At 41.5% G+C, this 12,034-nt stretch overlaps 1 protein-coding gene across 1 annotated transcript in view; it reads left to right on the forward strand.

Moving 5' to 3' along the window:
* Positions 1-12,034, forward strand: part of ACVR1 (activin A receptor type 1) — a 79,176-nt gene that overhangs the window by 51,814 nt on the left and 15,328 nt on the right. Inside the window, exons 4-6 of the mRNA XM_032216867.1 lie at positions 1,242-1,502; positions 3,405-3,622; positions 11,353-11,452. Of these exons, the coding sequence (XP_032072758.1) occupies positions 1,242-1,502; positions 3,405-3,622; positions 11,353-11,452 (579 nt within the window). The remainder of the gene's footprint in view (positions 1-1,241; positions 1,503-3,404; positions 3,623-11,352; positions 11,453-12,034) is intronic.

The raw sequence follows: 12,034 nt of genomic DNA on the forward strand, positions 1-12,034 counted from the left end.
AATATATCCTTTGGAGAAGATATTTGTTGCATGCATGTCGTGATCTCTCTTGCGTGGAGCTTGATAGTTACATTATTGATAGTAGCAGGGGTAGGTTCCGGCAGTCACTACTGCCAGTTTGCTCGTGATCATGCATGCTTGTGCTTGATGCGTGCTGTGCGCACATGTGCAGTGCAATAAAAATTGCTCTGTGCATGTGCGGAGCCATCTTGTTTTTTGCTTCTGCACATGCACAGAGCAATTTTGGAGAACCGCTTCAGGGACATGGCAGGCCTGGGTCCCTGGCACTGGGTTCCAATGACTCAGGCCGCCAAACCACTACCGCTTCTGCCAAACTGGTCTGACCCAGTAGGAACCCACCACTGGATAGAAGCCAGAAAAGCCACACAAAGCTGTGGAGACAAAGGGAGAAGATGCAAGGTTTTCTGAGAATGCCAGTGTCCTTGGGCAATGGTCTCCTTTAAACAATGTTCTGAAGCATCTTTATGGAAGCTTAACTATGGTGAGATGTGATATCAGCATCATCTACAGTGTGCTTTACAAATGGATGACAAGCTAGGATTATGGATGGACTTACATATATTGAACCGTTGTCTGTCCAATATTGGTTTATTGAATAAGTTTTTAATGAAAATAAGCCTTTGTGCCTAAACCAAGAAAGCTATACATTATGGCTTAGTATGATGTTTGATTAAGGATAGCTTATTGAGTAAACCTCAGTTGACTATGAGTTCAAGTCCTACATTAGCCATGAAAGCCAGCTGGTTGACTTTGGGCCAGTGACTCTCTCAGCCAATTAGCCTCCCAGAGTTATTGTTTTGGGGAAAATAGGAAGAGGAAGATGTGTTGGATATGCCTTGAGTTATTCATAAAAATAATAAAGGCAGGATACAAATAAAAATAAATGCATTGGGTTTGTGCATATATTAAATTCTGAACAGTGGTTTGCAAATCTCTAGTTGACTCCCTACCCTCATGGTAAGCCAAAGCCAAACAAAGCACATTTTGGCTTAACATGGTGTCTGCTTAATTTAACCTTAAAACATAAACTCAACAGAGTTATACACAAATGCTTTGCAGTTTGCATTTTCATGGAATTTTACTGCACTATATCTGAACCAAGAGGGGGAAATGGATTCTGCAAAAATGTCCACAAAACTGATGATATTTTTTGATGAAATGACTGTGAATGTATGCATGCACGTGGCTTAATAAAATGGTCTGTTTCCTTTTCTCCACAGACGACAAGCTAAAATTAATGACCGACTATGAATGTGTGTGTGAAGGCATGTCATGTGTGAACGGAGTCCGCTGCAGAGGACATAGGTGCTTCTCCTCCTTGAGCATCAACAATGGAGAAAGAGTTTATCAGAAGGGCTGCTTCCAAGTTTATGAGCAGGGGAAGATGACATGTAGAACTCCTCCATCCTCAGATCAAGCAGTGGAATGCTGTCAAGGGGACCTGTGCAACTTCAACGTAACAGCAGAGCTACCAACGAAAGGTGAGACTTTTTTGTTTCATTGTTAAAGAGACCTCAGCAGGGGTGGGCTTCAAAAATTTCAGCAACGGGTTCTCTGCCTAGTTGCTGGGTGGGCGTGGCCATGGTGGGCATGGCCAAGTCGGCCTCCTGCACCACGGTGGGAGGGTGATGCGTTTTCGCCTTCCCCAGGCTCAGGAGGCTTTCCTCGAGCCTCTGAGAGGGCAAAAACTGCCTCACCCGGGCTCTGGAGGCCCTCTGGAGGCTGCATTATTAGCCTTCCGGAATTTCCAGGAGGCCCAGTTTCCCGCCTCCCCAAGCCTCCGCACAGACCCCGCACTTATCTCACATTCAAAATGGGTCGTGTGGGATGGGTTGGCAGGGGTTGAGTGGGCAGAGCCAGCCAGGTGTGGAATTTGGAGGTTCTGCAAACCAGCCATAACGTTAGCTACCGATTCTCCGGAATCCATAGCAGGCCATCTCTGGACCTCAGAGAGGAAGGCCCTTCTACTGTTTAGTCCAGTAGTTCTCAACCTTCCCAATGCCACAACCCTTTAATACCGTTCCTCATGTTGTGGGGCCCCCAACCATAAAATTGGTGTCTCGGTTCCTAAGACCATCAAAAATATGTGTTTTCCAATGGTCTTAGGCGACCCCTGTGAAAGGGTTGTTCGACCCCCCCCAAAGGGGTCGCGACCCACAGGTTGAGAACCACTGGTTTAGTCTTTCATTGTTCGTTCGGCAGCCTTCATAGGAGATCCAAGATCTGTATGCTTGCTCAGAGCACAAGTGAGTTTGGGCAGCGTTCCTGCTTTCTGCGCACACCAGGCTGATGAGGAAAAAAAAAACATTGCTATAAATGGCCTGTGAATTCATGAGTGAGTGAGTGGTCACAACCCCTAATTTACACATATTGGTGAATAATGCTGAATTGCAAATTTAGAACCAATGACTAGTTGTCTGAGAGCAATAAACAACTGGAACATAAAAAATGGTAGCTTCATCTACCATATTTTTAAATTATTGTTAGTTTATTGATCAAAACAAATGTACAAGCCACTGTTTTCTATTCTCAGAAGAAAAGCTGCCCACCTCATGATTAGAGCAAAAGGTACAAGTGTCCAAGCAGGAGACTGATAATCAGCATAACTGACAAGGAAGACTTGATCTTAGTAATGGATGTTGTTACAAACTCCAAGATTAGTGGAATATTGAGAGAGAATGACTTTTTCTGTTTTCTTGCTTGCTTTATTTTCTCACTGATAGTAGCTTAACTCCTCATTGCACCAGGTTTGCCCTACTGTGCGTGAATTTGAGTATCCATGGGGAATTTTTGTACACCACTTTGCCCCCTACTGTCAAAACCCAGAGTATTCTTTTCCAGAGAGCGGCAGGAGAACAACACATGGTTTTTTATCTCCTTTCTCAGCGCTCTTCCATTGCAAGGGGAGACACCTGTCCTTGGGCTCCCCTTCTTCTAATTAGTCTTGCTCTTAGACCAGGGGTGTCAAACTCAATTTCATTGAGGGCCCCATCAAGGTTGTGTTTGACCTGGGGGGGAGGGTGCGGGGGGGGCATGGTTAGCTTTCCGTCAATCATGGTGGCCCAAGCACTCCACCAGCGAAAAGGGGCTCCTGAGCTCTCTTTTTGGCTGCAATGGCCTCCTGCAACCCTCTGCCAGTGAAAACAGAGCTTGGGAGGGCTTCCAGCAGGCCTCCTGAGCTCTGTTTTCCCTGGCAGAGGCATCGTGGGTTGGTCCTTTGCTGTTTCTAGGGCAGCCCTGCAGGCCAGATTTAAGCACCCCATGGGCCGGATCCAGCCCCCGGGCCTTGAGATTGACACCCCTGTCTTAGACCACGTTTCTCAAAGCCATCTCCATCAAGCTTTTGCCTAATCATATTTTTGGTGTTGTCTCTCTTTGTGAAGGGCATCCATCTCAAGGGAAAGCCGTGGGTTACACCATGGAAATGCTTGTCATTTTCATACTGGCTCCTGTTATGGTGCTGATCATATTTTCGGCAGCAGCAGTGCTGATCATCAGAAAGATTCGGCAGCGCCATATGGAAAGGCTGAATTCAAGGGACGCAGAATATGGCACAATTGAAGGGCTCATAGCCTCAAATGTTGGCGATAACACATTGGCAGTAAGTAAGCCTTGTCTTGTGATCTGTTGCTAAGCATCTAATAACACTCTTTTTTCTTTCTAATCAGATTGCCCGAAATGTGATGTGTACAATACGAGCACTGCATAGTCCCCCATTTATATTGCCTATACAGAATAGTGCCAGAACCAACCATAGGGAGCTGTCAAAGATGTGGCACATAGGAAGATTTGGGGGACACTGAGACACACTTAGATGGATGCACCGTTAAGTAGTTCTTGCTCAAGCCTTGTTCAAGGGCTATTCCAAGGGCTGTATTGGCACTGGCCTGACTTAGAAGAAAAACAGGTCCCTACTTATTAACCCACTTTTCCAAGTTTATCCACTCTTCCTTTAGTGAGAACCTCAGTTAGCAACCTTTTGTAAATACCATGGTAATAAAAAGATTCATTTCCCGACCAATGTGCACATTTACAGCCAAAATGTGTGTGCCTTGACAGCAACACACATTGCGGTGAGATTAATGCTAGTGTAGCTGTATGAGAAAACCTTTTCTGAATGAGACAGTAGCAAACTTTGATTTACACTGGATGGATGGATGAATGGATGGATGGATGGATGGATGGATGGGTGGGTGGGTGGGTGGGTGGGTGGGTGGGTGGGTAGGTAGGTAGGTAGGTAGGTGATAGATAGGTGCTGTAGGTAGATAGATAGACAGACAGGGGGGAATGTTTCTGTATTTTAATTTCTTTTTCCATCTTTTTTCTTTTTCAACTTACCTTGCTAGATTTTTTCTTCCTTTCTTATTATCTACTTAAACTCAATTAATACAATTATTTTTAAAAATGTAAGGCCTACAATGATGTCATGTAGGAAAGAAAAATGCTTCACATAATAATTAGCTTCCTACATTGGATTAAGCCAGTGATGGCTAACCTTTTTCTAAAGGTGTGCCAAAATTGTGTGCATCTGCACGCATGTCCCACCCACCTGCACATGCGCGTGGGGAGTTTTTACCCTCCCCAGGCTCTGGAGGCTTTCCTGAAGTCTTGGGAGGACAAAGAACAGCCCAACCAGAAGTACAAGAACAAATTCCCGGTTGGCCCATTGGGCCTCTTTTTTGTCCTCCGGAGGTTCTGGAGGCTTTCTTGAATCCTGGGGAGAGTGAAAATGGCCTCCCCTGGCCCTCCACAAGGCCGAAAATCAGCTGGCCAGCGTGTGCCGTAGATTCACTATCACTGGACTAAGACATAATGGGGAAGGTTTAATTACATACAATGCATTGGGCAAATTTCAGTTATTTTGCTATGCAAACAATAAGGTTTATTTAATAAATCATTCTTGATGACTTCAGGTGAACCCAATTGATCAATATGCAGGTATATATTATATGTTTGCATCCTATTGTCAATCCGTCATGTGTGTTACAAAATGCAAGGAGGCAATTCCTTAATCTAAGTTCCGGCAGTATAAAATATGTCACAGCAAAGTTAAACAAATAGGAGGCTTAAGGATTAATAGGAAAACAATATAGTTCTGTGTTAATAACTGTGAGGTTGGCTCCCATTAACAGGTTTATAGTGTTGTGAGTATGCAAATCATTGCAGTAAATTCAAGTGAGTTTTCTCCTGACTTTTGTGAATTCCCCAATGGAACTATGCCCTTATAACTGTACTTACAAGGTGTTGCAAGTGGCTCAGAATAGCTCTGGGTAGTGAGATGGACGGCATACAGATTTAACAAACAAATAAAATAATTGTAGCATCACAAATCCTTAAGGTGGGAACTAACTTAGCGTGTAGCAGTGGTCCCAGAACCTCAAGAGTTTGTGAACTTCATGGAAGAATACAGAGCCCCCTAACAATAATGATTTTCACCCCAGATTTTTTTTTAATCCTGTAGAGGCAGCTTTCCTCTTGTAGCAACTTTATGTGATCATAGTTGGCTGTTATAAGCAGCAAACAGGTAGCGTTTCCATAGTTACTGCAAGGTATCTCAGAAGTGTCCTTAAGGGAATAGATTAAGCAGTGTACACAGTTACATTTCTGTGGGGCAGGGTATATTCTGTTTAATGAGAACCAGGGAGCCCCAATGACTATCTAGGGAAAAAGGCTCGCTCTGGGAATTTAACATTTGATTCCTCCCTATTCCCAGCAGATTCCTGATCCAGCATATTTCTCTTTTCCACACCATATTCCTTTCTAAGAAGGCAGCAATGTATGTGTATGGAAGAAGGGAATGAAAGAAAGCATACAGGTGCACCTAGTAGGTGAAGGAGAAGCATGGCTCCAGGAAAAACTCTGCAAAATCTGTTGTTATGGGAACGGAACAATCTAGAAAGTTCTGGAATGTTCCATGTGTCCTTGACGGATCTGGCCAACACTCCATTTTGAGGGTGGTCTGGCAATTTCCAGAAGTTTTGTCCCTTGAATTAGAAACTTTTACACAGTGTTCCATTTTCAGAGAAAGTGTGAACACTATAAATGCTTTTGATTATTGTGAAGCTTCCAGAAAATGGCCAAGTGACTCCATAACAAATTGGTATGTCCAAAACAGGCTTTGCACATAATCAGTATCTCCCCCACATACAACTTGTGAAGAGGAATTCTGTTTGAAGAGAATGGAGAAATTTTGAAGACAGTAATGTGGCCCGTGTAGTATGTACAAGGAAATTGCATTTCTAGGAATCAGCAGTGGAATATAAGAAGTCCTTGACTTACGCCCACAATTGGGACCAGAATTTCCATTGTTAAGCATGGTAGTTGTTAAGTGAGTCATGGCCATTATTATGACCTGTTTTGCCTGGTTGGTAAGCAAATCATTCAGTTGTTAATATTGGATCATGTTGTTAAATGAAATCAGCTACTCCCGTTGACTTTGCTTAGTAGAAGCTGGTTGGGATTACTGAAATTCACCAATGACTGAAAACCTCTTATGGACTTTTTGCATGAGAAAGAAAATGACTTTGTGAATTATATTTCTGATGATTAGAAAGAATAGGTTATAGAAAGAAGAGAGTTATAATGAGAGCCTGGTTGAATGAGAAATGTATGTAATATTGTAATACTGGCATATTGGAACTCATATTCTCCCCCCCCCCCCCAAATGTGATCGGACAATATGCGATCACATGCCCTCTCCCTATCATAAATACATGCCAGTTGCCAAGCGTCCAAATTTCCATCGATGCCATTGTAACTTCAAGCAGTCGCTAAACCCAGTGGTTTACCGTGATTAAACCAAATGAGCCTGGGCAAAAATTCTCTCTGGGTTTCCTTGCTGGCAACCATTTGGCAACCAATTGTACAATTGAACTTCTAATGTTGTGCGATGGTTGTTGCTGTTAGCTACCCTCTGCTTTTAGTTCAGACTGCAGCAAAAGGAGAGTGAATAATTTTGAATAAAAGGAGCCAGTTTTCTATAAAATTAAGAGAATGGGCTTCAGTTTTTGAGTTCGAGCCCAAGGCAGCTAAAGCAAATTCTGAGAATCTCTGATTTCTATTAAAGTACTTAGGCGTTTTTGGCAAGGTTTGGTCTCACTCCATGAAACAACGCCGAATAGGATGGCTAAAGGAACATTATTACTTTTATCATTCCCCCAAAATCTGAAGGTTGCATACTAATTAGATCCTCAAAACTCTCCTGAATAGAGTATGGGCAGAAATATATAAACTAATCCAGAGGTGGTATTCAGCCGCTTCTGTCCTGTTCGGGTGAACCGGTAGTGGTGACTGTGGGAGGCTCCGCCCACCCGCCCCAATGGAATGCACGAGCACTGCGCATGCGCAGAAGGCGGTGTACAGGCACAGATGTGGCACGAACGAAGCATGCACACTCATATTTGCACACCAGTAGGGAAGGGAAGGGAATCCCACCGCTGGACTAGTCAAATCACCCAGATCGTGAACTACTCGGACACTAATTTCTCATCTGGCTTTTGGCCATCTTAATATAGATTAACTTGGTCAGATATTCAAAGTTTCTTGTGTTCCAGTTAAGAGAGTTTTGATTCAGGTTTCGGTTAATATTGGCCCATTTCTCCCAAAAATGGTGAGCTTGTTTTGAGAGTTTATAGTGCATACTGAACTCCAGTTTGAGAATGTTTTTGTATACTCCTTGATCCTGTGCCATTCTTTTAATAGTGGAAGGCTTTCTTCCCCTTACTCCTTTACTTTCAAATAAATCATTTTGCTGCCACCTTGTGGCTATGTTGATATGAGTTAAAATAACACATGGTTTATGACATCAGGTTGAGTCAATACTTTCTCCAGTTCTGACCCGTCAATTTTTTTTTTAAAAAAAACACTTTTTATCAAAATGCTAAACTCAAAATGTTTTCTGAGTTATCACATGTAGTCTTCTGAGATTATCTAATGGCCTTTTATGCACAGCACATCAATAGTTAGGCTTTGACAGCTTTTAAACAAATCTAATGAAAAGAATGAAATCCAGGGAAATAACAGTCCTTTCAGGGCTCCCCTCTGTATGGATATTTCTTCAGGAAAAAGCAAGACACAATAGTCATTGAAATTCATTGCATCTCTTCTATCTGGCAGACCTCCTAAATCGAAATCTTGACAACTAGGTGGTTATTAAAGCAAGCCTCCTTTTATACGTCTTGAATGAATGGGAATGTATTATCGTGCATGCTTGAAGCTTTAGCAGGATTGTTCATTGGACTTTGAGATGAGGGTCTTAATTTATTTCTTAACAAAGGATAATTGTATAAAACACATTTAGATTGGTATGAAGAGTTGTGTACAACCTCCGAATGCAAAAGACAAAATTGAAAAAAAAAATACTGTCCAAAGACATGGCAAAATACCTACCGGAATTGGGGGTGGGGGAAAAAGCACAAAATGTTGAAAGGGAAGTAGCCCAGTAATTGGAAGTGGGTGGGTATTGAGTTAAATGAGAATATTTGGCAGGTCGGTTTTACCCGGTGAATAAAACGGCAATCTCAACAAAACATTTTGAAGGCCTTGCATAACTTGTTTTTGAGACATTTAAAAGGGAATAGCATGGAAAATTTAGTAACATATTTATGCTGAAAATGCGTGGGTTCGAGGGCAGACAATTTTCATCTGTGGTGGGTGTGAAAAAAATGGAAGCATATTGAAAGGAGGCGGTTGATATCATGAAAAGACTCACTACGTGTGCTGTCTCCATAGTGCCTAAAATTGCTTATTGGATGTATCAATGATGCAGCAACAAACATATATATCTATAAATGCCAAAAATAATGTCTAAATGCCTCCCTATGGTAAGAATGCAAATGTCTTCTTTACCAATCAAGTTACATTTACCATTAATGATTTAGATGAATAGAAGGTGGACTTTACTAACTTTGGTAAAGTAATTCATAGCAATACATTGATGTCATTTCGTTTTATTTTATATATAGCATGAAAATAATTAATTTTAAAGCTGTTCCAGTTTTGTAAGTTTAGGTAGTTAGGTAGTTAGGTAGTTAGGTAGGTAGGTAGGTAGGTAGGTAGGTAGGTAGGTAGGTAGGTAGGTAGATAGATGATAGATAGATAGATAGATAGATAGATAGATAGATAGATAGATAGATAGATAGATAGATAGATAGATAGATAGATCTGGCTTATTGAAAAGCTGCAGCCTCTTAACGTTGTCTGGAAATGTGGGGAGCTCCACTGAAGCTTCATAAGAATTCTTAGACCATAAAAGGGATTGTTAGTTGCTTCCAGCAAATTTTGAAGCATGTTTATACAGGAGATGAGCAGGTTGCAATTCTTTGTTTTTGTAGTATGGTTTTGTTAAGTATTTTTAGCATATATATTCAAATTCATATTAAATGGTAATATGACACAGCATCATTGCCATATTTACTTTCTGACATAAATATACCGAGTGTAACTTGATGCATATCACTATAGATGTACATTTTAAAATTTTGTTATAGAACCTCTATATGCATCTCCAAACTAATGAGACTGATCCGTGTTTTTAATGATCTTTAAATTGTATTAAATAGGAAGGGTTTTCAGAATTGAGTAATACTTTGCATTTGAAATCTGAATAAATAATTGGAAAGAGTTACATTTCGTTATCATCTATATCTGGCATTCACGAAAGGCAACTGTGTTCTATTTGGCAGATTTCTGATAAAATACAATAAGTCTGTTATTTTCTACAGTAATAAATTTTGTAGTTTTGGAAAATCTAGAAAAATTTCCCTTTCATTTAAGAAAGATCACCATTTTCTGGGGGGGGGGGAAATTGGCAGAGGGTTCAAAATTAGTAAACCAGAAATGAAAACTGTATATGGTACGTAAATCGGAGAAATAATATGATACTGAAAAGTTTAGCTACAACTGTGATGAATTAAAAAGCGAGTAGGAATCTCCATTAGATCAGTAGCTCAGTAGATACTGAAAAATAATTACACAAACTTGTGTGGGAACTAAGGCTTCTATAGAATTTACTCACCAATAAACCTGTGTAAGATTGCAATGTTTCAGTATACTACTGAAACTTTAATCATGACCTTTAATTGGACAAAACGGTGCACCACAGGGCAGCAATTTTTGAATCGGGGTACCTCCAATGGACTAATTTACAGAATGAGTTCAAAATCTAGGACCCAGAGGGAATTAAATTTGGTGAAATTGTGGCTGCTTCAGTGTTACAGTGTTGGGACCACATGATCTTCATTTTCAATGTTCTATAACAATTTCCCAGCCAATCTTGCAATCCCTTGCTCCCACCCCCACCTCACAGCAGCCACCTGTCTACTGGGAATGGAAGGGGTAAGAAAGGAACAGGGAAGAAGGAACCTCCCCACAGCCTTCCTCGCCCATGCCACAAATGATCTATGCCCAACATCTTGCATCTTCCCTAATTTATGCTGCCACCCCCATTCCCTCGTGCCTTCCATAATTTATGTAGAACTTTCCCTGGCCCACAAAACAACACTTGCTCACCCTCATGCATCCTTCCAGATCCATGCCACCCCCATGGAGCTTACCTGACCTGTTGGCACATCCCCACACTCCATCCCGAACCCATGCCATCCCCACACCCAATATTCCTGGTCTGCATGGTACTTTTCACATAAACCCAAATACCTCCACCTTTCCCAACCTACACCATCGCACCACCATATGCCATACCTGACAGGCAACTCTCACACCCATGACCCCCCCACACCCTTCTTGACCTGTTCCACCCCCATGCGCACAGCATGTCTTGCACATCCCTACAAGACTCTTCCCAACCTATACCACCCACTTGCATCCCCTCTCCAACCACCTTGCTCCCTCCCCCACTCAGCAGCAGCTATTTACCTGGCTCCTGACCTTGGACTTTGTACTTCCTGCTGACTTGCCCAATGACTTTCTACCTGCAAACTTCCCACAAGGAAAGTAAATGGGGAAGCTGACACTAATTCGAGGGAGGAAGGAAGGAAGATTGGTTCTGATGTTTCCTGCTAGCTTTTCATGAGGAAACTCATTGGGGAAGCCAGTTGGAAATTGTTCCCGCTTTCACTGCTTTTTTGCCAACCAGCTGTGGTCATTCTGTTTCTATGGAATAGAAATATCTCTGAAAAGATGACCCAATGGATTATAGGTTGTCAAAGATACTCTATAAACTAGACCTGTCTGTCTGTCCATCCTAGTGCTAAATGCTTTTAACTAGTAATATTATTTTCACGTCTGTCCAATAAAAAAATGTTGCCTAAAGAGATAGAATGGCACGAGTACTTGCTTCCGTTGCAATAATAATGTTTTGTTATTTCTACACAGGACCTGTTGGACCATTCCTGTACTTCTGGGAGTGGCTCAGGGCTGCCTTTCCTGGTACAAAGAACAGTGGCTCGGCAGATTGCCCTGTTGGAGTGCGTAGGTTAGTCATCGTTTGATCTGTTCATCAAGAATAGCTCTATGAGCAATGGGACTTGGGTAAATGTTACAGCAGTCATCTCAGACTCCTGATTATTTGATTTTACCTCCCTTCTTTTAGCTTAAGGAAGATTGTGCTAGATGAATATAGGTGGATCACTTTTTTTTTTTCAAACGGAGTGAATCCAAATGGTGGACTTCCATCATTTTAAGTTGCTGTATAAGGCTACCCAGAGAAAAAAACAGACCATTTTTTTTCTTCTCTGCTTTTCCTGAAAGTGAAGTGTTTGGGATTAAGTCCTTTAAAAAAAAAACCTGGCAAGATTCAGCCTTAAGGGGGAAAAGTGGCAAAAAGGAATCTACTACTGAGTATTGCTTTCTCCACTGCTATGTATTTTAATTTTTGTATTTAGGATGTAACTGTTTTTATTCAATTGGCTATTGCTCACTGTCCAAAGCCACTAGTTGAGATGGACATTTTTACAAATTGATTAACTAAATAAAGACAATCCCCTGGGTTAAGAATGAAATCCATTTACACAGAATTTATATGTAAGTCAGGTACATCATAAAAAACATAAAAAGC

Source organism: Thamnophis elegans, chromosome 1 (genome assembly GCF_009769535.1).
Source record: "Thamnophis elegans isolate rThaEle1 chromosome 1, rThaEle1.pri, whole genome shotgun sequence".
NCBI lineage: Eukaryota > Metazoa > Chordata > Lepidosauria > Squamata > Colubridae > Thamnophis > Thamnophis elegans.